General features: G+C 40.4%; 1 protein-coding gene across 2 annotated transcripts; it reads right to left on the bottom strand.

Annotated features, from left to right (window-relative positions):
* Positions 1-873: 873 nt before the first annotated feature.
* LOC308080646 (ankyrin repeat domain-containing protein 10-like) lies at positions 874-26,012 on the bottom strand. 2 transcript variants are annotated; one of them, XM_080422560.1, is made up of 6 exons: positions 25,636-26,012; positions 21,037-21,189; positions 14,673-14,764; positions 6,466-6,713; positions 5,713-5,802; positions 874-2,883 (listed from the first exon to the last, which is right to left on the bottom strand). In XM_080422560.1, exons 1-6 carry the CDS (start codon positions 25,840-25,842, stop codon positions 2,414-2,416), a joined length of 1,260 nt encoding a protein of 419 aa, XP_080278686.1. In that variant the 5' UTR covers positions 25,843-26,012; the 3' UTR covers positions 874-2,413. The 2 variants fall into 2 exon arrangements, with proteins under 2 accessions (XP_080278686.1, XP_080278687.1); XM_080422561.1 differs by lacking the exon at positions 21,037-21,189.
* Between the last annotated feature and the right edge of the window lie 1,417 nt (positions 26,013-27,429).

The raw sequence follows: 27,429 nt of genomic DNA, 5'->3' as shown, positions 1-27,429 counted from the left end.
GCCCCAAAATAGTAGAAATAGTAGCAATTGTAGAAATATTAGACCTTAATTGTCAAATGTTTAAACATGTTCTAATCATGTATGCTTTACTTGACTGAAGACCATTTTTAAAAAACATTTTGGACAAAATAGTCAATTTTACATTGAGGTGCCCAGATGTCCCTATAGTGCCCAACTATCCTGTTACATTTTGAGATTATTCTCTCAAGGGAATAGACTACCCTCTGAGCTGATGAATGCAAAGATGTTGCCATTGGTGGACACTGTAACAGAGTAACTAAAGAACATTTACTTGAGTACATGTTTTTGGAGTTTTTTCCCCCCTTCTTTTCTTTCTTTGCAAGCATGACCTTCACTCAGCTACATTTCAAATAGAAATATTTTATTTTGACTCCACTACATTTCTAGGAAGGGACTCTTGGGACCCAAACTTAACAAAATATATTATGAACTAAATTAGGGTAGGGCAAAGTGAGGAAAAGAGTAAGGAAAGAGTACACATTTCTCTGCATAAATTGTTTAGTGTTCCAGTTCCATTTTGTCTGCTCATTTCTTTGTCATCACTTCCAATTACATTAGTTTATCCTGTATCCTGTGTGAGTTTTCCATCCTGATTGGATAGAATTGGTATCCCGACCTGAATATTTTTTTTCTGCTTATTAAAGACCTGGATAGACAGGGTGACTCCTGTTATTGAAGAAACACTTAAAACATGCATTAAAACAATACTGGATACTTGTCTGTGGATTTTAACCTAACATCACATTGATGAAAAAATATATATACGCGCACGCACACACACACACACACACACACACACACACACACACACACACACACACACAGTGTATCATGAAGAAAATAACTAACAAAGAGACTGCAACCATTTAATATTACATTTTCTGTCGAAATACAGGTTTACGGTCATTTTTTGTTTTTAATGTTTTGAGTGGAAAAAAACAATGACAAAGACTTCAGTATAAAAAACACAAGTGTTCTATATGTAAATTCTGTAAAACTACAGGGGTGGAACAATTTTCTTTATTTGACATAACATAACATAAACCCTGTGGAGCAGCAAGTCTGTCTTTCGTTGTTCTTGGTGAACGGTGAAAGTAATATAACCAACACACAGGATGACCATATGAGGCTTTTATGAAGATGACAGTAGCTTACATGCTGTTTAAACCATTACCCCACTTCCACTGAGATTAAAAAACATCACCGCTTACTTACCACTTAAGCCCTATAAAAAAATGTCATTTAATAAGAAAGAAAAGTAAAAAAATAATTGGAACATAGCCGATGCGACGGCACAACACACAAATAAATCTTTAAAAAATACTAATAGTTGTGAAAACAAAACTACTGTCATTTTGGTAGCTGTTTACATAAAAAAAAAATATGGAATGTCTAAATTATCTGGCAGAATTGTGCACATTTAGCGTATAGCTCTACATTCAAACAGTGAAAACTCACTGGGCAGAACAGTATTGAAGCTTTATAAGAGTTTCTCATACAACTCCCCAGGCAGATTAGCTACTACTGTTATTAAATTCACTGGCCACAATTAAACCAAAACTCATCCCACTCACATATGCAATGCAAAACAAGCATGGCATACCAGATGGGACAGTTTTATTGAACACAAACTGTTCCACCCTAAGCAAATTACACACATTACCATTACATACATTAGTCTACAAAACATTCCCCTTCAGTTCTAATAGTGCTGACAGAAAGGAGGCAATGACTTTACATACGTCTTCCATACATTTTGCCATTTTGCAAAAGGCCTACAGTACGCACTCACCAATATCAACTAGAATTAGGTTACCCCAACCACAATCTCTGGAACTCAACATAAATATTGTAAAACAACTTTTCAAAAAGAAGGAGAAAAAAAGACTAACTTATCTCTTTCCTTTGGTAGATATGGGACAACGCGGCCCTTTCAGTCTCATTACAAAATCCCTAACTGTTAAGTTTAAGGCGAACGGTCCCTGGGCACGGAAAACGTGGGAGTTGGACTGAGGTCATTTGAAAAGTGATTATGTTACCTTCTGGGAGGGACTGATCTCGTCTGCAAAAGTTCATCACACCTCATTGCCATAAAGAGTGCAAACAAAGTCAAACATACGGTAGGCAGACTAAAGCAGAAACTGGGACGCAACTGTAGCCGTTGATCTGATTAACCACTTAAACCCGTTGACTGGGGTCCCCCCAGGGGTCTATACTAGGCCCCCTCCTTTTCTCCCTCTACACCAAATGTCACTGCATCTACAAGCTCACAAAGCGTTGCATTGTGACACCTTGTGAGCTTGTAGATCGGCTATTTTTTGGCAAATGTTTGCCCCCAGAATAGGGACAATAGGGTTCATGTGGTTAAAGACAAGGCTCGGTGTCTCTCCACTTATGAACCGTGGAAAAGCTGCATGGTGTTGACCATGGTCTGGTTGTAATGTTGCTCGGCGTACACACTGATGCTGTGCTCCAGGCGGCTGCTGGTCTCGGTCAGGTCCTCGGCGGTGTCCCCGAAACCGTGGTAGTGGCCGTAGTGCAGCGAGTCCCCCGCGTCCGATCCCATCATGCCCCAGGCGGGCCGATAGGCGACGCAGCTGCTCGGGCTCTCCGTCAGATGCAACGAGCCGCACATGTCGGTAGGGCAGCGGCCGCCGGGGGCCATCTGCCGCCCTGACTCCTGATTGGTTAGCGCCAGGGAGAGCTCGTTCTTTGCGGACCGCGGTGGCGCCGTCGATCTCCACTGCGCAGAGGAGGCCGAGCCGTTGACTCCGTTGACGTGAGGCCGTGCGTCGTAATGTCCATTGGTGGAGCCAGAGCTGGGGACGCTATGACCGTTGGACATGGCTTTGGGGTCCTCCTCTGCCATTTTCAAAAGAAGACATGGGGGTCAGATTCAGTGGTGAAGAGATGCAGTGAAAAGTCCATCCAGGAATACAGCCTGGCAGGTTCATGGCAAATTTAAGCAAGTCTCCTCATAAACATAAGGCATTGATTTTTGGAGACTATCAATACGGGTCCAAATTTGTTTTTGCACATATTGTCCATGTCCAGATAAACATTCGGTACAAGTTGCCATGTCCATGTTTGCTGTCCCTAAAGAACTGTATCTGTACCCTCACAAGACGCCACTGTGTCACTTGTCAAGTGATACGATCAAACAGTGAAATATAATTGTGTCTTGTAGCGGTCAATATACCAGGTCAGTTGTCTTGCAATATAGTCTTTGTGGTCTCACTTGTCCCTGATCTGTATAACCACTAGGGGGCAGAATTATAGCAAATAGCAAAAGTAGAACATTACTGCTGTCTCACAGGACACTGTGCTACAGAGGTTTGAGCAGGATAATTAATATGTGCAATTCAAGACACAAATAATTAGAAAATAATATATATATTGAGAGCCTAATAACCAATATTTCTATCAAGTATAGAACCCATATCTACACACGCACACCCACACACCCAAACACAAAGGCACACACGCACGCACGCACGCACGCACCCACACACACCTAGAGTAGAGTATAACTACGTACAGGCCGAACATAAGTGAATGTTGGTATTAAGAATTAAACTGAATCATATGGTATAATAATTTGCTTTATTTCTTAAACAGAGTAGGCCTTTCATTGCTAATTTTGATTCAACATTACACCATGAGGTTGAAAACTAGTCATAAACAATGCATAACTGTTTTTAGCATTGCACAAGCCCAAAAATTAGCTTAAAGGTTGCATATAGAAAAAGCTGTGTTTTATATTGAAATTTATTCTGCCATACATTAGAAAAAGCACTTAATCACCAAGCTACATTTATAATTCTTTCTATTATCAACTTCACAGTGCAAAATGGGCTCACTTATAATAGCTTCCCTTTTGAAATTACAGCCTAAGTAAGTAAGTCCCCCGCTTAGCCTTTATGTCAATTCCCCCCTTGTGTATAGTCCCTGTCACTGCCGAAACCCTGTTGCTCTTGGGGAAGGTGTAGACCCGTGTTTCCCAAACGTTTTAGCTCGAGACCCAAAAGAGAAATTTGATGTCTCCCTGGGATCCAAACTAGTGAAATTAGCCAATCTATAAGCTCACAACACATCGCGATGCGAAGTGTTGTGAGCTTGTAGATCTGCTATTTTCACTACGTCTTAAAAGTATTATTCTAATGGATTTTCTTTTATGGAATTCTTTTGAAAAACATTTGAAGGGTTAACTTTAGAATTTTGGGGGAATTTCAATATTTGAAATAATAATAATGATAAACTAATAAAAATAAAGGGGTATTTACTCACGACCCATAAAAATTGGTCCGCGACCCACGAATGGGTCCCGACCCACTGTTTGGGAACCATTGGACAAGCACTGGACAAGCACATGTCTCCTCCGATACACGTGGAGTCGCCAACCGCCTCTTTTCCCTAGACAGTGAGGAGTTTCACCTGAAGGACACACAGTAACACGTGCTGGAGGAGCACGCTCACCGTGGAGGAATCAAACCCCAGTCTCCTCCGCGGTGGTGGGAGGGAACGTTACCCCTGCATCACCCAGACGCACCCCTAGGTATGATATTCTTTTAAAGAATCATTCAAGCAAAGATTACATTTCACTAAATACACTACAAAATGGCATTGTTTATATAAAAAAAAAAGGTCTATAAATCAATTTGAGGATGGAATGTGTAAACTTACGAGACAAGTTTCATGCCATGTGGTTTATGAAACCAATCAAATGGAAACAAGACGGGACACGGGTCCATTAAACAAAATGTGATCCACTCAACGTGGAATAAGTAAAATTTTACTTGAGCTACAGTAGCTCAAGCCGACAGTAAATATAATGGACAAAGACCGTAGTGCAAAAACAAATTCCATGGTGGCACAGAAAACTAACTGAAAGGTCTGATTAAAAAGGTTATCGCAAACCTTTGTTTCAATGTTAAATGAGGAAAATGCACACGTCTTCCATGCATTAATATGCATGTACTGATTGTTGAACATGAACATGCCAGATGCATATTTTTCAGGTTGGATGGCTTAGAAAGAGTTGCTTAGAAAAACATTAGAGATCAACACATAACATTGTATAGCAACTAGGGCTGGGCAATATATTCATATTAAATTGACATAGTGATATGAGACTTGAATTTCGTCTGGGATTTTGTATATCGTAATATGGTGATATGGCACGTGTTGTCTTTTCCTGCTTTAAATCACACAGGCCTTATTTTATACTTGAAAAAATAGCAAGAAATAGATGATCTACAAGCTGTGAGCTATTTTTGAACGTGTTAGAAAAATGAAAGATATTGTCACAATATATTATCATCACAATATCGATATTGAGGTATTTGGTAAAAAATATTGTGATATCTGATTTTGTTCTTATCACCCAACCCTAATAGCAACACGTCTCAACATAGAATATAAAACAAGCTTACTTCTTGCCATAAATCTTAACACAAGACCATATTGAACCCAGCATACACATATTTCTATATAAGAACAATTCTAGCATGTTCGGCTTGGATAAAGCCCATTACAGATAAGCGTAGGAATTAGTGCAGCTATAAGGGATCTGTATGGAGGCCACGGTGGAGTTCTCCATTTCTTTGGGGCCGTGAGAGGGGCTCTCCATTGGCCCCCAGTCCTCCTCTGACCCAGACACCATAGGGCCACATGTTACGAGACGAGTCCCACCTGAGTGCACGTCCTGTGCGGACTCCACGTGCATGCTCTCCAGTTCCTCACCACCTCCGTTCTGCAGCATCCTCATGGACAGGTCTACAACTGTAAGGAGGAATGTTGAACTTGGATTTAACGGACTGATACCTCGGTTTGAGGGAAATCACAGCAGCTGCGTTTACATGGAGCCTCAGAATAAACCAGCCCATTCCATTCGAAAGTGGTGGCATAAGCTTTTTATAATCCTTTTGACAAGATGAGAGTTTCTTATGTAAACACTCCTGACGATTAAAAACAAGAAAGAAACAAGTGCACAACGGAGAATGAAATAGGCTATTAGTCTTGAAGGTGCTCCTGGATCAACAGGAAATAAAGTTCTGGGCACACTCAGGACAAAAAGTGAGAAAAACCTATGATACAATACGTGGTCCACTGTGGTCTAAACATTTTGACTTTTAATTTTGACAAGCCATTAATAAAGGCTTTTTACCAAACATTTTCCGTCCCTGTGTTCGGATCTTTTTCTCTATTCTCCCAACAATTATAGAATATCTTGTCGCAACTTTCTGCACGTTTGTCTACTTGAGTTTAACCACTTAAGCCCTATATACTTTGGTGTACGTTGAGTAGCGAAAATAGGGGTGGGGTGTTTTGCGTGTGGCACTTTCATGTCAATCAGCTTGACTGAATTTGGAAATTAAAACATTTGGCTCATCTACTAGTGATACAACGGATCATGTCTTTAAGTCTGGCTGAAGAAATCCTTACCGTCAGTTCTGGCTTTCTTCACGTGGACTGTCTCCATGTCGTTCAGCAGCCTCTTTCTGCTGGCCGCACCGTTGGCAAGGAGGCTCTGACCCTGGCAGAGGTTAGTGTTCCCATTCAGGGTTCCATTGGCATGGAATCCATTGAGTTGAATGAGATGGTTTTGGGCGTTGGTGAGGAGCTGAGAGCACTCGTGGAAGCCCTGGGCATGGGCTAGGTCAGCAGCTGTCAGCCCACTGGCGTTCCTCAAACTGTGCAATGGAAGAAGAGCATCTTAACCTTCTTGCCATGTACCGCTGTTAGCTAGCTCTAACATGACTTGCACAACCAGTCTCTATCTACGTATATGACTGTTATTTCTGTCTATTCTGTTTGACAAATATCTATTGATTTACTGTCCTCAGGCTGTGTGCATAGAGCTTATACTGATAACATACATCGCTGAAATAAGAACGTAAAGGTATTAGGATGGGAAACCTGCCCTAAATATTGCAATGGGAGAGGATCTAGTATCAATGAATATGCCAACACAGAAGCAATTGAATTCAATGGTCATAACTTCTCTTCTTCCGACCAACCAACAAGATTAATTTTTTTACTAATAAAATACTTTCTTTTATTTTTTGCACTTAATACTCTGTCTTAATGTGTCAATGCTTAATACCTTTCTGTAAAGCACTTTGAAATTGTTCAAATGTGCTATACAAAGAAACTAAAATCTACCAAATACCAATAGTTTCCAAAAATATGTTCCAGTTCATAATATAACATTACAAGACACTGAGCAATCGTAGTGAATTGTTCAATTACTTAAATGTCACTTGCTACACTGTACTGTACCTAAACAACTGACAGCCAATCCACGTCATTTCCATCTCTTTATCTTTGGCTTATTAGGACATAACTCACACATGGCATTAACAACACCATAATAACTTCTTGCTCTTGCTGGCTCGCATTACGGGCTTGACCGAGAGTTACATTGACATGATATTCTGGTACCGTACCACCCACCAGCAATGTACGCAGCACAGTGGTCAAACCATTAAGGGCTTGGCTTCAGTCCAGTTCCGGATGAGATCACTCTAATGCTACTCGCATCTTAATGTTACAGCCAGTTCCGGATGAGATCATTATAATGCCACTAGCTTTCTTAATGCTACTACTGTATGTTCTTATCTTCTCAATCAGATTAATGGTATAAAACATCAACAAGATGTTCTGTTGTCAAGCACATTAATATGTCAAAGTTGTGCAGTTCTTCAGTTCTTGTGCAGAAGATCCAATGGATTAATAAACATAACACATAATAAACCCTGAACATTTTGTTGACCAGGGTTCCTTCGGGGGTCTGTATTTGCTGCTACCCTCCATTTTTCCTTCTACAGTATACCAAATATCTTTGGTACGGTATACAAACTCTGCTGTGAGATCTGCTCTGCTATTTTCACCAAATATTTGCCTATTTTCGCCAATTATGACATGCCCAGAATAGGGACACTAGAGTTGAACAAGGAATCAAGGACCACGATTCACATCTTGGGGACATTAAATAAATTCTTCTCGTGGCATTAACATATTCCTGACAGTTGACCATCTCCCACTGCAATGCTTTCTGCTCAAAATCCATGAATGGACAAACTCTTCATCACCATGCGCCAATACAATGCCGTTCACGGCTCACTTTTCCATGTACCAAAATTAGACAATACATTTTCTTATAGTTATTAAAAAACATGGATGCCACTCGAGTTGAATGACCAGTCTAGAATGTGGGGAAAGTCTTTGGGTTTTCAATGAATATTCAGTAGAGATGGCCTGATAACTTGGATTGTAGATTACATTTAATTGTAGAAAAAAAAAATGTCTTAAGTATCTAGTAACAGCCAAACACACCAGTTATGCTGTTAAACGTCTGGTGTATACAACAGGATATGAAACTCTGGTGTCATATGACTTCTAACTTATCCAATGGCTGATCGATAAATATTACAAGATCCTTATCTTATTTGGTAGCATTAATTTACTGTACGTCAAAATCCAGAACAGAGTGGCTGTTGTATGCCAAAAAGACACAAGATGTGAGAGATCCGTCCTTCATGGATTAGGCGCAGTTTAAGACAAAACATCTGACCATCTGTACAACAAATGAAACATAAAATGCATTGACAGAATTAAGAAAATGAAACAAAATCACCACAAATTAGCTACTTTGTAACAAATTAAATGTAGAAATACTTTATTTAAACATAATCCCACTTTACACCTATATCAAATTAAATGTTTCCCCAACAGGTTCTGATATTGAAGTGAAATATTGACTTATTAATATAATCATCTAAAAGTCTTCCTCAATAAAGACATTATTGTATGTGACCACAACCTGAGCAGGGTTAATTAAAATAGGAATACATAATATTCCTAATAGTCCATACTATAATAATAAATAATAGGACAGTATCTAAACCTGGGATAATGTTTTATTAAATTATTTTCAAACTTTTAATATAGTTTCTTATTCAAAATGAGAAGTATACTCATTTTCAACTATTGTAAAATTACATTAGTTGATATCAGTCATGTACCTAATTCAACAAGGTATATCTTTAATATCAAAAACAATGATACACCAGCAAAATGGTAGAGGGGTGAAAATAGTTGGGCAAATTAAATGTAAATGCCACATACAGTATCTATTCCTCTAATCCACATGTTGAACGTTGCAAGTATGCAAAGACGTCTTGTGTGGTACATGATATTAAGTGTAACCACTTAACCACAGAGGTTTTCTAAATTATTCTGAAAATAGCCTATCTACAAGCTAACAACGCGCCCCAGTGCAGCACTGTAGATCTGTTTGTTGTTGTTGTTTTTTATAATTACATGCCCAAGGGTTAAAGTAGTTGAACTGAAATGGAATCTCATAATAGGCTTGAATCCAGTCATTCAAGTTGTGACAGAACCCGTTTAAAAGGAAGCATTTAATCTGATGCATATCCTTGGTGTAAAACAAAGCTTGCACTCATCCACCCTCTATTTCTCCTTCTAAAGCCTAGCATTTATTCAGCCTAGACTGCACATGTCTTATAATCTAAGGCCAGAGCGTGGGCGCTGCTAATCCCCATTGTTAGTTAGCTTGCACAGTATCTGAATTAGGACAAGATTAACAGTTACAGGATGTCTAAGCAAAAAGCATGCAGGTCTAGACATTGGCTATCATGGCTGCTCGCCTAGCATTAAAACCAATCACTGCAGGAAAATACCTCGACAGTTTGCCAGAGTGTAGGAACTGTAGGAAGCGATAGTGAGAACACTCAATGGCAACACTGCAAGATGTTCGCTGAAGCACTTGTGGCAGATTCTGCAGTGCCTATTTGGATTGCTCCCCGCTTTTCTGGGATTACTCGAGAAAATCAAGTCATGTTCAAATTCAAGTAGCTGTAAAAAACATCAAAACGTGGAGGGGATTTGTTTGTTTGTTCGTTCTCTTTTTTTTCTGAGCCAGGACAATGTTTTTTCAGTTGGATTCTTATAACTGCCATTTCTTTGCTCAGAAAATGCTAAATATATAACCTCACAAAACAGTTCTGTAGATAAAGAATTTATACATTCAGAGCAGTTTTAGTCCTATGTAAACAAGGAAACGTGAAAACAATAGTAGAACAAAAACAAAAGTGCTGTTCACTCATCACTGTCTGTCAACTGGAACCTTTGTTATGGCTGAGGTTAGCTAAGGCCGAAAAGCTCATGGAAAAAATATAAATAAAATTCCGTAAAAATACAGCAGTCATTTACTGTTTTTCCCTGACTTTGGAATACATTTTGATTAAGTGAAACATGTCACGTTTAGTTTTGATTCAAATGAGAGCTAGAAATAAAAGTATTAATATTGATGATTATTGTTATTGATAAGAGCCTTTCTCTACACTTTAAGTATAAAACCGCTCAGTTGAATGGCTCAGTCTGGTTGTATGGGAAGTGTTTATTTGAGCTTCTAGATAGATCATTTTAGTTTGTACTATAAGTATTGACACTTATTTAGGTACATTTACGTCCACTGAGCACTTGACAAGTGATTCAAAATGACGGTGTCAGAATCTGGTGAGATAAAAATTAAGAAATTTAAACCATAAAAATTTAAATCAGTACTGTAGGTTGATAGCTAGTTATTAACAGTGCTAGACCTGGGGTTTTGTCATTCAATCATTCCAAAGTATCTACTTATAGTATCTAATATAATTAATCTTACCAAACAACAAAAGTAAAGGCATGATTATCAGAACAGATGATAATATGGTTGTTTAATGCTTTGGGAGCAGAATTACGGAGTCTTAAGAAACAGTCCGCACTCACAAAATACATTTTCTTTGCGTTTTAAATTTCTTAAGACTGTTTGCTGTGAGTCTGCTATTAAACTATTGTCAGTAGACCACACTTAGCTTAGGACTTCAGTCCTATAGTATTTGAAAGCAGAATGAATGAACCACGTAAACTCTATCCTTTGTTGAGAGGAGTCCCCCAAGGGGTTTATTATCCCATGATCCAACCATAACAGCCCATAACATATTGTGTTGCTGTGTTGATCGTGATTATGACTTGGCTTAAATTATGGCTTGGCTTAAATAAATAGTGTCTAATTTCATTATTATTTCATATCATATTTAAGCAGTAAATCATGACAGGCTACTGTATGTTAAGAGACATAGAGCATCCACTCTAGTAACCAGGTGCAGGACAAACTGAAAATCAGCATAAAGTAATCAATAAAGTCTGCACACAGCTAATTTGCTCTCACTGTTTATTGGAAGTAATGGGTCAATGTTTCGATCACGTCTGGATCTTCATTAGGATGATCAAAACACTGACCACTCTTTAGTGGACTGGGAGCAAACCAGCATTGTGCTGACTTTATTGTTTACTTTAGGCTATATTGTATGTTGTCATTCATTATATGACACCTAAGCAGCCGCTGTTCACCTTTGGGTGTTACATAATACCTACAGTAATATTCCATGGCCAGGAGTGAGATATTGCTTTTATAAAACAGTAGCTCCATAGATAGACACATCCCAATTGAAACTGATTATTGAATATTGAGCCGAATATTTTCTACAAGAAAGTGCCTGCACAAAAACGGTGGTTGCTATGCAATATTTACATTTATATTAGTCGTCCTTTGCCGTTTCTGATACTGCATACTGGGGCATTACAAAGGGTCCTTAAACCACACTGTTAAAGCTGTTGGAAGATTTAAAACTACACCTTTACCCCCAAGTTCATCAATCATCTTTCTGCAGCTGTGCATGTCGTCCTTTTAAGGTTGATTTTCCCCCAGAGACATTGCTGTATCCACTCCTCCAGAGTTAAGCATCAGAGGTCAAACTTCACCGTAGAAATTTGTTGTGGATTTCACCTTGCCCTACAGTTAGCAGCGTAAGGGCGCGCTCCCACCAAGAGTTGGTGGGAGTGTCGCGCCTGTCACTCACTTTCAGGACCCTCCCCGTAGCCCGCACTGCCTATGCTGCCTGCTGCCTTGAGCACCATGTTGCTTCCTGAGTCTTGAGACAGTCCGCCTTCCACTCACCCGATTGGACAGAGGGAGAAAATCAGCGCCTGCCTCCAGCAGTTTTATGCTTAGTCGCGGAGAGCAGATAAACGCAAGGTCTGCGCGACAAGCGGAAAAATCTGCTCTTGTGTGAATCAACGCATTTGCATTGACAATGCATTGGCAGATTCTGCAAACAGCGGCCAGCCCTAAGGGCGCGCTCCCACCGCATTTTATTTTACCTCTGGGGCAGAATCTGCCAGTGCTTTGTCAATGTAAATGCATGGATTCACGCAAGAGCGGATCTTTCCGCCTGTCGCGCAGACCGTGCGTTTATCCGCTCTACACGACTTGTCCATTTGAAGCATAAAACTGCTGGAGGCAGGAGCTGATTTTCCCCCTCTGTCCAATCGGGTGAGTCGAAGGCGGACCGTCCCAAGACTCAGGAAGCAACATGGTGCTCAAGGCAGAAGGCGGTGCGGGCTACGGGGAGGGTCTTGAAAGTGAGTGACAGGAGCGTCACTCCCGTTTTTCAGAATCCGCTGGCTGCAAAAAACTGTGGCCGCGCACAACCTGCGTTTAACGCAAGCCGACCATGTTTTGGTGGGAGCGCGCCCTAAAGGCACGGCCCCACCGCACTTTTATTTTACCTCTGGGGCGGAATCTGCCAATGCTTTGTCAATGCAAATGGGTGGATTCTTGGCCTTGCAGATTTTTTCCAAGAATCCACGCATTTGCATTGACAAAGCATTAGCAGATTCCGCCCCAGAGGTAAAATAAAAGTGCGGTGGGGCCGTGCCCTAAAGGTTTTTCTTAGCCATGGAGAGATATGGAACTGTACAGACAAAGACATTTGAGTCCTATTTGTGAATCTCCAAAACAGACCGGGGATTTTTTACGGACTGCCATTTAACAAAATAAAAACATGAGCTTCTCCGCCTTAGCGCCAATGCTACCTCCTTATTACATGCGGCAGGTGAGAACTAATTATTTATTGCTAAAGCTGTTAAAGAAAACTGAATTATACACACAAATGGTTTATACAAACTAACTAACTAACTAAACTACAAACACAACTCACTTATTAAAATGAATTTTAAGTCATGTTTGGAAAGGAGCATGGTTCAAATGCATATTTCTTAAAGGAATATCCTTGATAACTATATACATGTATATTTAGGATTAGCATTCAATCCGGGAAAGCATCTACCGTATGTCATTTTAGATTTTAGCTAAATATATAGCAACATACGTTTTTTGGAAAACTGTTAGGATTTAATAGCCATTTTTTATTATCAGCCTCAGGTCTAAATGGGTTAAATTAATTAATTCCCCAGGGATGAATATGTAATTCCCAAAATTCTAAAATTAAACCAATTAAATCTGCAATTGAAATAAAAAAACTAACGCATCCAAATATTTTGGATACTAGCCCATTTATTCTGGGTTAATAGCACTAGTAAACTGAAAACTAGATCAATAGTTTTTCACATGTACAGGAATCGGTTCCTAAAATTAATAAGTGGCTCCAGTTTTAATGATCTCTGAATAAGCCGGTCAAAGTAGAGCGGTCCAAACTTTTTGTAACTTTACATTTTACTCAATTGTCAAACACATATTTTCAGGGGCCATATGTGCTGTATAATGACGGAAGTGCAGAAATTGTGTTTCTTAGTGTAATTTCTGAAATGGCCACAGCAGGGAAAGGGGAAGAAATCTTGCATTTGACCCATGTCCTGTCAAACGCCAACACCAATATATTGACCTAAAACAGAGACAATAAATCAACAAACTTTAGAAACAAACAAGCTAAGTTTAGAGATGACAACCACAGCAACAATTGCATTGATGAGGGACACCGTCATTGTGCTTTGGAAGATTAGCAAAAGCCTGTGAAAGCATTTCTGATATGTAACATCCTCACTCCCTCTCAAGGAGGAGCCTGGTGAGTTCTACAATGAGGATTTGTAGCCCCCCCTGCCCCCCACACACCGAAATATAAATGAGCTTAAGGACTAGTCACAGCCCGGCCAAATCCTTACAGACCTCCATTTGATGCAAAGGCCCAGGCCCCTAAGCACCAGATTTATATTACAAAGCCATCTACAGTAGCTTGATCCAAAGTGGCAACTAAGCACAGATTAGGCTGTAAAGTGGCGTTCACACCAAGTATGATAACTATAATGATAATTATAAATATGCCGTCTTAAAAATATTTCTAACTGAAGTGGATGGCAGAGTCTATACTACAACTATAGCGACAACGACGGCCACGAATGATATCGTTTGGATTACTTTCAGAGTGTTTTTCTGAATGATCATTGACAGCCTGGGCTATCTCTCCTCCTTATAATGAATAATCAGAGTCAGATTATCCAAATAATATATCCAATTCATGTGTCTTTCAGATCTTTCAGATCTCTCTGTCTGTCTGTTTTTATCTCTCTCTCTCTCTCTGCCTCAGTGTGTAGGCTCTGACACAGCTATAAAGTATAGGGCTGTTCTGTTCATTATTACCTGCCATAATACAGAAAGTACAGGACTGAACCGTGTGTACGAGAGTCCCTCATAAATCACAATACCATTGTTGCTGTGGTGTCCGACCTTAACATGGTAAGAGTGTAGTGTACTGTTGGACAGAAGATGGACTCTGGAGGGTACTTACTGCGGCTTAGCGCCCTGCAACAAGAGGGCCTTGATACACTCCATGCTACCTGCCCGGGCTGCCTTGTGGATGGGGGTCTCACCCACATAATCCTGAAAACAGACAATGCAAAACAAAGTAGAGCTGCTTTAGAGTTTGGACACCAGGCAATCCTGCAGCCTAATGTTGTAGAATGTGATTGAGAGAGGTAACCAATAGGGCTGCAACAGTTAATCAAACTAATAGATTTAATCCATTATTTAAAATAAATAAAAAATAAATAAATGAAATATCAATATCCCTTTTCTAAAAGTATTTTGGACATGTCATTATTAATACAAAAATAGCAGATCTACAAGCTTGCAATGCATTGCATTGTGGTGCATTTAGATCTTGTAGATTGTCTATTTAAAACAGGGCTTAAGCGGTTAATAAGATGAATCAATTAATTAATAAAGTGCTTAATAAAATGTTTTATGAATATTGCCAATAAAATAGCCACAATAGTGGCCCTAGCAACCAATTAAATGTAAAAGTTTGCTTAACGCGTTGTTAATAATGCAATATTCTTCGCTCAATTAACCACGTTACTCTCTTTTCAGCACCCACTGCTCCTTTTGGCCTTTCTGACAGCACCTAATTGTGTAAATTAGGCATGTGAAATGCTCACATGAAGACAAGGAGACATGGATTTGAATTGCAAAGCGGAGGACAAGAAAGTGTGTCCACTAGCCCCTAATTTACGGTTCTAAATCCTGAATGTATCACGAAACATTTACAGTTTCTGAATCCCAACTCTGGAAATCTCGTCTCAGCATAAACAGATTGGTTCTGAATGTCTACAAATCCTGTCTCAAATGATCCACAGAGCAGCTCCATACTTCCATACTTTATACCTGGAATTAAAAACACTCACTAAAACTCTCTGTTCTCTGGTTTCGGGGAGTGCTCCAGATGGACAGTAAAAACATATCACAGAGTTTTTCGCTGCAACTATTAACAGATGGCAAGCATTCATTTAGAGTCGGTTGCCAGTGGCAACTGTCCCTGAGAGAGTAGAAAGCATCTTGGTCTTCCACAAGTAGATTCAGAGCATAGATTCTGCGGAAAATATTCCAGAGCCAAGAGCGTGCCACCAGATGACCATGTGTTAACGGAAACGAAATGCATGTTGTAGTAGTAACTTGAGTAAGTAAGCGACGGGTGATGATGGCCGTTTTTTACACCATAAGAAGTCGCCCTTTGATGAGCTCTGGCATGCGACCACAACAAAAAACGACATCAACAATTGTGATAATGGATCACTAAATGAAGACAATGCCTGGTGTGAGATAAACCTTTATGACGTCTCGGCTGCTTGGGTTTACAAGGCTGAACCAAAGCTGTGCAGCGTTTGCTCGTAAAACAAGATGCAGATGAAAGCGAAGGATAGTCATAACTAACTGTGGCATTAACCTGGCTGGAGGATAATAATGTGACGGCATAAATGAGGAATGCAAAGAAGAGGAACTGCTTTCTGCTCTCTAGAGTCTAGACCAGGCCGGTCCTTAAAGGGGTTTCAAGGGGTCCCCACTCCCCAGCTAAATGAGGAACAGTATTGACGCTATACAATAAAATAGGTTTAAGCTAAACCTATTTACTTTTTCGGTTATTCGAACATTCTACAAGCCCATAACTCATCACGATGCTATGTGTTGTTGTATATCTGCTTTTCCAAAACATTTGGACAAATCTTCTCTTATGGGGGTCCCTGGCACAAAATCTTTTCAAGTGGGGGTCTGTGGCCAAATACATATCAATTTGGAGGTCCTTGACATGAACATGTTTGAGAACATTGAGCCCATCAGAACCCCCTGGTGCCCTCTGCACAGTGTGGAATTGAACATTTTGTTCATTGAAGGTTTACTCGTGCACGCCGGCGGGGGAAAAGACGTGATCACACTCACAGCTACTTAATAAGACTGTCCTTGACCATGAGAGTAATATAAATTAATTCCTAATATGAGTGATGTTGCCATTTAAAGCTCTGTCTGGAAGGGTCAGAAGAACGGCACTGAACTCTTCAACCCCGCTCCACGACGAGCTCCCATCCATTCATAACAGAATTCAACACATTAGTTGGCACGTTCACTTGGCTTATCTGCCCCGGAGCCACCATTCTGCTGCACTGTTGGTTGCTGGAATGTAGGTCAGCCTGCACACTTCTACTGAGAACCAACTCTCAGAGTAATTTGGGATGCGGTTGCATGTGTCACTGTCACCGTAATGCTGCAACTATCGATTATTTTCTTCTCGATAATTATGTCGATCACCTTTTCAATGAATCGAATAATCGAGAAGTAGTTTTTTTTATGATTTATCTTATTCTTATTTATTTATTGACAAATTAACACAAAACAAATTCAAATATGTTTTTATAATCGACTAAATCGATTAGTCTGATTAATCACTTAAGCTCTACTTTATGCTTCGTCGTTCAACGCCATCTTGCAAATATTTTTTTTAAATTGTCACCCATAATAGAGACACCAAAAGTGGCTAATTGTTGCAGCCCTATTGGACTCCACGGTCCATTTATGCTACTGTATTCAAGAGAAAAGAAATACATAGATTTCAAAATGTCCCCCCCAAAATCCATCCAATCTTATCCAATCTTTATTAAAATGGAAAAAAATGTATGATCGATGAAATTGATTAGTTTGTTTAACTGGTGCCCGCATAATCGCGTGGCATCACCTTACGCGTTACTACCCGGATCAACAGTAAATAAACAGTCTCATCTGGGTCTCTAGCACCCCACTGGGATCACTATTGGCATATTAATAATCAATCGAGGTTAAATCAACCTTGATGAGGAGCAGTTGCGCCTGTCGTCCCTGCATAATTACAACATCAAATATGTTGTTGGAAGCCGTGGGACGGGCTTAAGTAGTGGGTTACGCAACAGTGACCTACTAATCCGATTTCCATGATAAAGAGCTTCCTCTACATCCATTTCCAATGAGAGGTCACAGACATGCCGCCGGACGTCCCGCCGAGCTGATGTGGACTGTATCTGACAGCTGACATTGCTGAGTGTGTAAGTACAACATGTCACCGCTCTCAGTGTGATAAAGGTTTGTTTGGAAGACCTTCAGTCACTTTGAGCTACGGGTGCAACAGTTAATTTAACTTTTCAATGTATTACTTCAATCTTAGAACTTAATACTTAGAACTTAAAACGATTCTACAAATGCCTTCTAAATCAGTAGTTCTCACACTTTCAAGATCTTTCAAAAATGTTCAAAAATAGCAGATGTACAAGCTCGCAGCTCAAAACACATACACACACATACAGCTTAGATACAATATTCACATATTTGATCCATAGAGGTATATATACACAGCATTCAGCTGATCTATAAGGTTGCATAAAGTTACAGATAGTTACGTACAGCATTCAACAGTAGTAATCGTCATAATTTTAGAGCAATAGACAAACAATACTATTAAACATGACCAGGACAGTGACAATCCGTTGTCTTCATACCACCTTTAGCTTTATGCCCAGAAGGTTCAGTGGTTTCTCCCAGATTCTATAGAAAAGGTGCGCTCTCCCATTAATACAGTATCTCAATTTCTCTAGCGGCAGCATCGGATATCAAAGATTTCCACAACTGAATAGACGGAGAGTCATCTCCAACCAACTTTGTCATTATTGCTTTCCTAGATAACATTAGAAGGAATTGGACTATTTCTCTATGCACCTTAAAAGAATCTGGGATACTTCCTAATAAACATACATGAGGATTAGGGGCCAATTGTTGCCCAATAACCATGCTAATTTCTTTGCATATTGCCTTCCACAATAATTTGATTTTGATGCACTCCCATAGACAGTGAAATCTGGTTCCACTTGCTGTTTTACATTTGGGACAATTTGGGGAGATGCCTGCTGTATATTTACTGTACGTATTTGGGGATATGTATACGTTCATTACGTTGCGTACAATATTATATTGCATCACCCTATATCTGTTACATATTGAAATTCTGGAAAGCAACAGCTGAATTCTTCTCGATTATTTGATTAATTGAAAAAGTAATCAATGGAATAATCGCTAAGACAATAATAGTTGCCGCCCTACTCTGAGCCGTGGTTGAGGCTGTGGAGAAGCAACAGACAAATCCCATAATAGGATCAATTTGATCAGGGCTACACAATATGTTGTTTCAACACTGACACAAGCCCATTGGGGCCGTTAGTCACATTGTACTAAAACACTTTTACTTGTGGATAGATGGAAACTAGCAAGGTTTGCATTTTTCATGAGTAATTTGGAAGAAAAAATGTACAGTCCCTGTGATAAATATAATGATATAATTACTTCTTGGTCTTGCATGCACATTCTGCATTCAGAAGTGAAATGTTGAATGAGTATTGTACTTATTCCCCCTCTTATCATTGCTACAGTTATAAGTTCTTTCCAAATGGAACTATTGGAGTAGTTATAGTTAGTAGAATATTAGACATATTCAGATCTGCATATGTAGTGAAATTATCACTACATATTGCAAAGCAAATACTGCAATGTCAACCCTCACTCTAGTCTGGGATGCACTTGTAAACAGAAACGTTTCATAAAGTCAACAGCAGCCTTATATAGTGAGCTTATATAACTTTCAGTGCCACAAACCATTCCTCACTCTGTTTCTTGGTTATAAATACTGTAGGTTCGCCAAAATCAATGCTGCCAACTTGGTAATAACTACTTGCCAAAATAATAGGCAGTAAGAAAAGGCTTAGATTTCAGTATAAAGCCTTTGCAATTTGCTTAAGGACAAGATGGAGTCTTCACTAACTAAGTTCTAAATGCAAATGCTTTATACTGCACATTGTAGATTGGGTGCAATCATAAAATCAAATTTGTTTTTGAATGACTGAATTAACACATTTCCTCTCCAGGATTTAATGCAAGCAGCATGCACTGACACTCTCTCGAGTACTTTTAAGTCAACTAACTGGTATCCTCTGTGCCAGGGTAAGTGTCATACCGTGACATGTACAAATCACTCCACCCATAGCAGAGGGTGTGTACTGTACAGTAGTAGAGGATGACGGGTTGAATGTAAAAATAACTATAATAACGCCAGCTCTTATCGCTGTCCAACATGTTTCTCACACATGGATCAAGTATAATTCTACGTTTCAGTAATCTTACAAACAGCTGAAGCTGTTGGCCCCTGGCTCTGGTCCCACGGGGACACTGCAAAATAAATGTCCTATTCTAGCAGGTAATTAAAATGTATTTAGTTGCATTCAGAAATTCACATGTTGTCTCTCTGATTGTTTGGCTGAAATGAAAATCTGCAGTGTTGCAGGCTCCATGGATCAGAGTTGAACACAGCTGAACTTTTTTCCCCCCACCTTTATCATTTGTTTTATTTTTTATTTTTATACTGTACATCAGGGGTCTTCAACAGGGGGTCCGGGACCCCTGGGGGGTCCTCAAGAGTTACTGCAAGGGTGCTGCCAAATCTTTGTGTTATTTTTTTTGACTCACGCTGCGAGGCGTTGTGAGCTTGGTGGTGTGGAGGGGAAAAAAGAGTGAAAGAATACAGAGTGAAAGGTCAAGTGTACTAAGTATTGGCGGTTTAAAGGTATAGTAGGCAACATTAAGCCTATATTTGAAAAATACCTCTATATATATATTTTGCATTTTTTCCCCTCTATCAGCCACTATATAATGATGCTGGGGTGTTTTCCTGCATTGAAAAACACTCCTCTTTCTGAAATCCGTATTTTCCCTACTATTTAGGTTACACATCCGGGTATCCGGTGCGTAAATTCACGCACGCATGTGCGCATCCGTGCGCGTCCGTGTGAACTTTTTACTTTCGGTTTTAAAATGCTCTCAAACTTCGTTTTTTAGGCACATAATTTACTTTTCAAAAAGCGTTTGGATAGAATTTAGTTGTTTAACTTCATATATGTGGTCAATTAGTCATGAAAGAGCCTATTTAAAAATAAAAATTCAGAGAACCGGCAGGGGCGGGCAGTTCCGCGAATTGTATCCGAATAAAGTAACCTATATTCGGCATGGCCCGTTTAGAAGTCTGCTTACTCTATGGAAGTCCTCCGTGCGTCACCCCCTGGTGGTCGGGGAAACGAACTGCTGGATTTTTTTTCTTTGTTTATCTCTGAATCGCCTACAATCCCTTTAAGTATGAAAAAGTTTAATCTTCAACACAATTTTATACAATATGTAGTGGGGGGTTCCTGCGTCATCACTCCCCCCGGCTAGGGGGTCCTTGGGCTGAAAAACGTTTAAGACGCCTGCTGTAGATGCAACGCACGCTGTTCAACAGTATTTCTGAACGGAGGTTCCGGACGGAGACCACCCACCTGTCTGTTCACATCAGCCCCGGCCTGCAGCAGCCAAAGCACGCACTCCGGATGACCCCCGAAGGCGGCGATGTGCGCCGGTGTCTGCGCGAACTTGGTGGTGACGGCGTTCACCTCGCATCCCACCTGCACCAGGCGCATGACACACTCCAGCTGTGTGCACAATGTTTGAGAACAAAAACGGTGGAAAAGTGAGACGAGGAAGAAGGTAGAGTGGGGAATGCAGACACTGCACGGCTCAAAAGATCAATTAACCCATTAAGACCGGAACTGTGTCATTTTTTGATTTGAGCTAAAAAGCATTATTTTACACTTTGGGCTATTCAAAAATAGCAGATCTACAAGCTCATAGCGCGGCACCGAGTGCCGCGCTACGAGCTTCTAGATCTGCTATTTTTGAAAAATCGTGAAAATGTGGTCAAATCTTTGAATATATATATTTTTAAAGCGAACATTTATAACTCAAATCTTTGCTTCTGGGGGTCCCTGGAACAAGATATTTTTATGGGGGTCCGCGGCCAAATACATATAATTTTGGGGGTCCTTGACATGAAAAAGATTGAGCACCACTGATATAGAAACGTTTTTCAGAATACTGTTGAGATTTAGGAGACATGTAGAATCGGCTTCAGGTCTCAATGGGTTAAAAGGCTTCACTGCATGCTGAGAGCACAGCACACATCCGTTATTGATTCGTTATGGATTGTGTCACACGGCACCACAGTCTATTAGCGAACCGCTGCCAGTGACATTTCATATTCCTCGCGCTGCAATCGGTCACAGGACATTATGCGTGACTGTATAACAATGACTGAGCCAGAATGTGTGTAGTTCGGGGGCTAAATACACTTCAGTATCACCAACTTAATCTACAATAAGGTTATTGTATTACAGAGGCCAGCCAGCGGGCCACCTGCCACTGTGGACAGAGTTCAAATACCCATGAATCACTTTTTCCCACTGGGTTCCCGCCCAAGGTACAGCCCATAGACACTGCCACTCCCCAAGTCATCTGGCGGGAGCTACCGCTTCCCAGGCAAACATGCACACCTTATCTTTTTTAAACCAGCCCGGCTGAATCCCTTTCTCTTCCAACGCAGTTGCAGTCATATAGTGCTATAAAAGAAAACATTTGACCCCCAAAGTGACATTTTAAAACTTGACACCACTGAGTTGAACAAAGGACAGGATAAAACATTATTGATCGATCCCCCTTGGGGAAATTCAGATGTCATAGCAGCAACAGCAGTAAGTGTGAAACACAGCAGAGTTACAGGTAAGAATAGAGAGATAAGAATGAAGTACAAATTAATACTTACGAGTCTGACAATAGACATCTGCACTATTGCCAATGGATAATGTACAGACTATCAACAGTGCACTGTATGTGAGACTGATATATACACTGTCGAACAAATGAGTATCCTTCATGCTGGTCTCTTGAGGCACTGAATGGAAGTTATCACACCTATAACCCTCTCCCTTTCCCTCTCTCCTCTCCATCTTCTGTCTCGTTTCCACCATCATGTGAAATGTGCTACACACATACAACCTCAGTAAAAGAAACCGTCATGTGAAACCTCGTCAATATATGCTGGTTGCTGGACACGGACATGTGCACACAGGTACAGACACACAGACACCCTTCTGTCTCATCTACCCTCGCCGCGTTGTGCCACACTAACATGCGTGTTGATTCAAGTGGAGCTGTGAAAACTACTTACTCAGCGGATGTCGACTAGTATTAGCTTTCATTTCACTTCACTTTCTTCTTTCTTACAAAAAAAAAACAACACCCAGTCAGTGTGCTGCAGACAGTCTGCACATGCAGTGCACCACAGGTCAGTGCCAATATGTCTCACCAGCTGTTAGATGAAAACAGGCTGGATCTGTTTCTTGACAAGGTTTTGAACTCAAGCATCCCTGATAATCTGGGGGGAACATTCGCCGAAATGTGCAGCTCTACAAGCTTACAACACAATGTGAGCTTGTAGATCTGCAATTGTCGGCTAAGAGGTTTGGTGTAGAGAGAAAAAGAACAGACCAAGTACAGAGTATTAGTTTGTAAGTAGAGGGTTTACTTTAAGGGGTTAAGCCTTTACTGTATAGTAGGCCTGTATTCCTTAATACCTATTTCAATGTTGGGACTTGAAAATCAACAATTTAGGCCCTAAAAACTTTTTTTAAATGATAGATCTATTAAGTGCAAAACACATGCTGTTGATTAAGGAATTAAGGACTCTACTCAACTTGAGTGGAAGTGTTTATGTTTATTTGTTTTTCCCTCAACAATATATATTCATAATCCCAGTCACAACATCTATTTAGGTGGTCAATTTATGGCTGAGCAATTAAGTATACCATATACATCTATGGGGGGCTGTAGCTGAGTGGGTAGAGAGGCAGAGGTCTGGGAATCGGAAGGTTGCAGGTTCAACTCTCGGCTCGCCCAGTCTACATGTCAAAGTAACCCTGAGCAAGACACTTAACCCAGCTGCCCCAGGTGTTCATCATCTGAGTAGCCATCTGCTGGGCGAATGCAGTAAAGTAATTTCCCCTCCCTGGAGACCACCAGTAAACACTTCCTTATCAAATAATGACAGAAGGACAAATCTCCAAATTTGGTTTCGCTCTAAGCATACAGAAATGGTGACATACTGGACAGTACCCTCCTCAGCCAGTACATTTTGATACCAATACTTTTGTACTTTTATTCAAGTATATTTTTAATTGTAATACTTTTTTCTTGTAACAGAGTATTTCTACATTGCAGTATTGACACTTTTACTTAAGTAAAACACGTGAGTACTTTTTCCACCACTGCCTGGCTCTCACACATTTCGTCTTAGATCAGATCACTGTGCACTCTGTGTGCACTGTCTGTCTAGTAGTGGGAGAGCAGAAGGGGTTAAGTAACCCAGCACGAGGCTGGCACAGTGCCAAGACAAACTGGACTGTTTGTGTTTTATGATCTTGGCTCAGATTCTGTCAGGAGGAGGAGGAGGAGGGCCGGCTGGCTTTATTTGACTTGCGTTTGTTTTGGCGCCTGGGCGCTCATTGGTCACAGCCATAGCCAATCAAAAAGCTCTGAGACATCATCATAAAAGCAGTGGTGGAAAGTACATGTACTCAAGTACTGTACTTAAAAGTACAATCTTGAGGTACTTATTATTTACTGGAGTTGGTGGAGTATTTCCAATTTGCAATACTTTTACTTCTACTCCACTACATCTCAGAGACAAATATTGTACTTTTACTCCACTACAATTAAAAACTTTAGTTACTAGTTACTTTGTAGATTATATTATTATTACAAAACATACATTAACCACTTCAGCCCTATTTAAACTTTGGCTATTTTCAAAGGATTTTTATACTTTTGAAAAATTGTGAAATGGGACCTTCTGCATAATGAGTACTTTTACTTTTGGTACTTTAGGTACATTTTGATACCAATACTTTTGTACTTTTACTCAAGTCATTTTTTAATTCCAGACTTTTACTTGTAACAGAGTATTTCTACATTGCAGCATTGATACTTTTACTGAAGTAAAAAAAATCGAGTACTTTTTCCACCACTGCATAAAACAAGGAGAGAGGAGGGGGGGGAAACCCTGCTGTAAATCATTATCCCGGCACAACTAATACATCAAAACAGCCAAGCTGGTGCCCAATTATCAAAAACCTGCACCAAAACGTTAGTTCTTGTCAAAAACATTAATTGTCTCTTTGTCAAAAAAACAAGAACGGATCTACAAGCTATCAACGAGTCTTTTTTGTTAACATCCACGGCCTGATTTATACTTAGTTGCACGCTTGTGTTGCATGCCGTAAATAGCAGATCTACAAGCTCACAACGTGTCACATTTGTGTCGAGTTGAGAGCTTGTAGATCTGGTATTTACTGAGCACGCAACAAACTGAACTAAGTATAACTGAGGCTTAGCTCTGTCTGGTCCATAGCAGTAGAAGGAGTTCTCCCTAACTACTTAGGAGACGTTGCCCGCACACCCCCGGTAGCGCAGGCTGCGCAGCCTCTCTGTAGTGAAAAATAAAAAATACACTTTCGCTACTCACCAAAACAAAGATAGATTTAATGTGTTGAGAGCCTACTTTCCTTAGAGGGAACACTTGGACTCGGAGCCCCCCACCTCACGTCTAAAATACACTTTTTGGACAGAAATCCAAAAAATATTCCACCGGATGGGGAAAACTCCACTGCGCCCCCTACAGATCTTGTCAGTAGAAGAATCACATTGACCAGATCTGTAGGGGGCGCAGTGGAGCAACTAAAACAATGTTCTATCCGGCCGAATGTTTTATTTTCTGTCCAAAATGTGTATTTTAGACGTGAGGTGGGGGGGCTCCGAGTGTTCCGACTAAGGAAAGTAGGCTTTCAACATCTTAAACCCGTCTTTGTTTTGGTGAGTAGCGAATGTTATTTTTTTTAATTTCTACTACAGACGAGAGACTGCGCAGCCTGCGCCACCGGGGGTGTTCGGTCAACGGCTCGAAAGTAACATAGCGTTTGGGAGAACTCCTTCTAAACGCTATGGACCAGAGAGCTATGTATTGTATCCTATAATAATGATAATAATACCTTCCCAAAATGCGCAGCCCAGTGGATGGGGCTCCATCCGTAGACGGAGTCCTCCTGGTTGAGGTGCGCGGTGTCCGTGCAGCGCTGCAGCAGCGCGCACAGCGCAGAGACGTCTCCGTCCCTGCACGCGCGGTGGAGCGGGAAACGCACGTTCAGGATCTCCTCGCTGGAGAAGCCACTGGACTCCAGTCCGACGACGACGGACATGATGAATTATGACGGTGCCGGTGGAATAATCACACAAACAAAGAAAGTATACACAAATTCATGTGGCGGGTGAATTAGAAAAGGTGTTCTCTTTCTCTTTGTTGTGTCATGTGTCTGTGGCGCTGCTGCTCTCTTCCCCGGCCAGAGCGATAGCAGCTTCTTCTCACCGGCGGCCGTGCGCTGAAATGAAGAAAGCGTAGAGTTAGTTAATCTATATCTAGAGGGCGGAACGCCCCGCCCCTACCTATGCATTTCAATGACAGTTGGTCACAAGCGCATGAAGCACAAAGAAGTACCTCTACTTCCTGAATTGGCTCCAATTTCGGAGGCAATAGAGCAGGCGCATTAGCATTTCAGACGACAGAAGTAAGCGCAGTAGCGTCCCAAATGCACAAGCCCTGCAATACCAGATTTAGTCACCAGGCTTCTGAGGCTTCAACCATTCTCCGCGGTTCTGGGGGCTTGGAAGAAAGACGCACACAGCGTTGCCATATTTTGTGAGAGAAATAAGCAACCAGGGTCTAGGAAAACAAGCCCAAAAGAAGCAATTTAGGCCACATGAGCACTTTTTAAACCGATATGCGTTTTCAAGTTCACAACGCGTCGCGATAGAAACGTGTTGTGAGCTTGTAGATTTGCTATTTTCAAAAACTCTTGCAATAAAATGTGGAATACCTTTTTTAACATTCTAACCACACAAATGCTCCCTGGGCACAAAACATTTTCATGAAAATATTTGAGAACCACTGGTTTAAAAAATAATCACAAAATGTGGAAGCAAGCCTAAATGAGCAAGTACACGTTAGAAACAAGCCAAATTAACCGCAACTACCAATTTGTACGAGCAACTTTACAGAACAAGAAGCCCAAAGTCGCTTATAATAAGCCGACATGGCAACACTGGACGCACACCGACCAGAAAGTTAGGTTTCTGGTGGCGGACTTCAAAATAAACCATAAATATACGCATGCAGCAATGTTTTTCGAGTAATAAAAAAACAGAATATGTTGTACGGTCTGTTTTCAGGAATAAAACATTCCCAAAAATGTTTTATGTCAGTGTAGTCCCGCAATGTTAGTAAGCTTGTAATACTAAATTTGAGTCGAATGCCTGTATTTTGAAGGGTAATTGAATCCACTTCCTCTTGTTTCGTGCCCAGCTGTGGTGCAATTTACTCATCAGTTAACTTACTGTAGGCTGTGTGCTGTACTCACACAAAGGAACAGTGGTGGAAAAAGTATTCATATTTTTTACTTAAGTAAAAGTATCAATACTGCGATGTAGAAATACTCTTGTTACAAGAAAAAGTCCGGAATTCAAAATTGACTTCAGTAAAAGTACAAAGGCATCAAAATGTACTTAAAGTACCAAAAGTAGAAAGTACTCATTGTGCAGAATGTCCCATTTCACACGTTTTCAAATGTATAAAAGAAGTCTTTTGAAAATAGCAGATCTACAAGCTCACTATGCGTCCACTAATTGTAGTGGAGTAAAAAAGCACAATATTTGAGATTTAGTGAAGTAGAAGTAAAAGTAGGCTACTGAAAACTGGCAATACTCCAGTAAAGTAAAAAATACCTCAAAAT

This window comes from Gymnoscopelus braueri, assembly GCF_963280865.1.
Source record: "Gymnoscopelus braueri genome assembly, chromosome: 24".
Taxonomy (NCBI): Eukaryota; Metazoa; Chordata; class Actinopteri; order Myctophiformes; family Myctophidae; genus Gymnoscopelus; species Gymnoscopelus braueri.
Note: the sequence above shows the minus strand (reverse complement) of the source record. Positions and strands in the feature narration are given on the sequence as shown.

What these genes read in the sequence shown, in the direction of transcription:
- LOC308080646 (XM_080422560.1), bottom strand. Translation starts at nt 25,842, where the DNA reads ATGTCCGTCGTCGTCGGACTGGAGTCCAGTGGCTTCTCCAGCGAGGAG. An exon ending in GGGCTGCGCATTTTGGGAAG is followed by an intron (nt 21,190 to 25,635) that starts GTATTATTATCA and finishes TTGTGCACACAG; the next exon opens with CTGGAGTGTGTCATGCGCCT. An exon ending in GAAGAAAGCCAGAACTGACG is followed by an intron (nt 5,803 to 6,465) that starts GTAAGGATTTCT and finishes TCCTCCTTACAG; the next exon opens with TTGTAGACCTGTCCATGAGG.